This window comes from Pinus tabuliformis, chromosome 6 (genome assembly GCF_031772625.1).
Source record: "Pinus tabuliformis cultivar Carrire ecotype Pingquan chromosome 6, CPIR1, whole genome shotgun sequence".
Taxonomy (NCBI): domain Eukaryota; kingdom Viridiplantae; phylum Streptophyta; class Pinopsida; order Pinales; family Pinaceae; genus Pinus; species Pinus tabuliformis.
Window position 1 is genome coordinate 1,231,431,793 of NC_142292.1, and position 2,509 is coordinate 1,231,434,301.

At 41.0% G+C, this 2,509-nt stretch overlaps 1 protein-coding gene across 1 annotated transcript; it reads left to right on the forward strand.

Moving 5' to 3' along the window:
- The first annotated feature begins 822 nt into the window (after nucleotides 1-822).
- Nucleotides 823-1,571, forward strand: LOC149263142 (uncharacterized). Its single transcript, XM_089386548.1, has 2 exons — nucleotides 823-928; nucleotides 1,045-1,571. Exons 1-2 carry the CDS (start codon nucleotides 823-825, stop codon nucleotides 1,569-1,571), a joined length of 633 nt encoding a protein of 210 aa, XP_089242674.1.
- The last annotated feature ends 938 nt before the right edge of the window (nucleotides 1,572-2,509 follow it).

Below are 2,509 nucleotides of genomic sequence, written 5' to 3' on the forward strand. Positions count from 1 at the left end.
TTGGAAACCATTTCACCATCAAGCCTTTGATATCTGTAGTAACTCCTCTATCTTGCCCTATAGACATTGTTTTTAGACCTTAATCCAGTCCTGTTGGTCTGACATTTGACCCCATAGCCCAATGGTAAAAGACAACCCTTTTTCATCTAAGTAAGTGATCCCACCACCTAAATTCAAATAAAAAACCCAAGCACAATCATAACTAGCCTAAAATCAAATAACAAAACAAAGTTAAATTAAAAAGAGAGAGCCCTCTCTGAGATTAGGAATGCTAAATCCTGATCTCCAAGTTGGTTTGTGGTTACCTCTATCATTTCTTTTTCTAAACAACTTGGAAGAAATTTTGGAGTGATAACACACTGCGCCCATGGAGAAGTTGTTAAATAAGGATTCTATGTTTTTTTGGGATGATGATTTTCAGAAGAGCTTGGATACTATGAAGGAGAAGATGGTTACTACGCTAATCCTAGTATTCCCAGATTGGATGAAGGAATTTCATGTGCATGTGGATGTGTCTTATATAGAGTTGGAAGTCGTCTTAACACAACTAGGGGCATGCGATATCGATCACCCAATTGCCTTCGCCATTTGGAAACTATCTAAGGCCGAAAATAACTACTCAACCACATAGCGCAAAGGATTGGCCATGGTTTATGCACTACAGAAGTTCAGGAATTATCTACTAGGTGCGCACTTTAAGATGTACACAAACCATTCTGCTTTGAAGTGCCTGGTCAATAAGCCTGTGTTGAGGGGGGAATCTGTAGCTGGTTGCTCCTTTTTCGGGAATACGATTTTAAAGTGATAGTGAAGCCCATGAGAATGAATGATGGATCGGACCACCTTTCTCGTATCGAAAATGGCGAAGAGCTTACAAATATTGAGGAAGGATTACCTGAAGCACAACTCTTTGCTGCTAGGGTTGCGAGTGTGCATTTTACAGATATTATTAGTTTTTATCTACTAGCATAGCTCTTGAAGATTATACGACGTAGCAGAAGAAGGAATTAGTTTTCAGGGTTGTATATTTTTCCGTGATTGCAGGACAATTATATAAGATGGGGTTGGATGAAGTTCTACATCGATATGTGTCTGAATATGAAAGACACATCATTCTAGCTGAAGCACATGGTAGTGTCGCTGGAGGACAATGTGCAAGTAAGGAAACTACACAGAAGATCCTACGAGCAGGGTTAAGGTGGTTGACTGTACATAAAGATTCCAAGGAATACTGCAGTGCGTGCGATGTGTGTCAAAGGACTGGGAAACCATCGCGAAGGGATGAACTTCCATTAAATCCACATGTCATGTTACAAGCATTTGATAAATGGGCAATTTACTGTGTTGGACCTACTCAACCACCGAGAAAGAAGATGGGAGCGCATTATATTATGACCGCGATGGAGTACTTAACTAGTTGGGTCGAGGCACAACTTGGGAAGGATTGCAGCATGGACGCTGCTGCAAAGTTCATATTCGAATTTATTCTATCAAGATTTGGATGCCAGAATATTCTGATGAGTGACAGAGGGTCACACTCCCTGAATGAGACAATTACAGTTTTAACATAAGAGTTCCATATGTACCATCACAAGAGTACGCCATATCAGCCCTAGGTAAATGGAACAGTCGAAGTGTTCAACAATATCTTGGAGAATGCCCTTACAAAGGTCTACAATGTTAATAAGAATGCTTGGGATGTGCGCATACTAGCGGTTCTATGGGCATATAGGACTACCTGTAAGAAATCGACTCGGAAAACACCCTTTCGACTGGTTTTGCGGATGAGAAGTAGTAACGCTGATGGAATACATAATGCCCAACCTAAGGATCACAACAGGAACTGAGATGGCAGATCACGACATCATGGAGGAATGCTTAGCGCAATTGCTGGCATTAGAGGAAGATCACTTTTTGGTTGGCTTCCATTAGTGGGTATAAAAAGCTAGAGAAAAGGTATGGCATGACCTTCACACCAAGCAGCACACCTTAAAAAATGGTGATTTGGTCCTGATATATGACAACAAGTTTAGAAAATTTCCGGGGAAGTTTCAGATGCACTGGCTAGGACCGTATGTAATTAAGGACATTTTTTATGGTGGCACGGTTCAACAGGCGAAGCTAAATGGGGAAGTATTTCCTGGCAGGATTAACGAAAGTAGGTTGAAGGTTTATAGGGACGATCTCGCCCCTTCGCAATGACTACATGGTCACTGGAAAGTCTTAGTGCCTCTGGTAGTTGAAAAAAAGCGTAGGACTATAAACTACTCTACCAAGGAAAATTTTTATCAAAGAAGGAAGGCTTTGCGATGTTTTGGAAGATCGCGCAGGTGGAAACTGTGACGAGGTAGCTATGCCACAAGGAGGATTGTTGTGCGACCTTCCCAGAAAGTGACCATTGTAACAGATACAATTGTTTTGACAACGATTTTTCTGTTAAAAGGAGTGGGCGAATTACATTTAAGGTGCAAATCTCGGAAAATTTACCGCAAAAATCACATTTATGAGG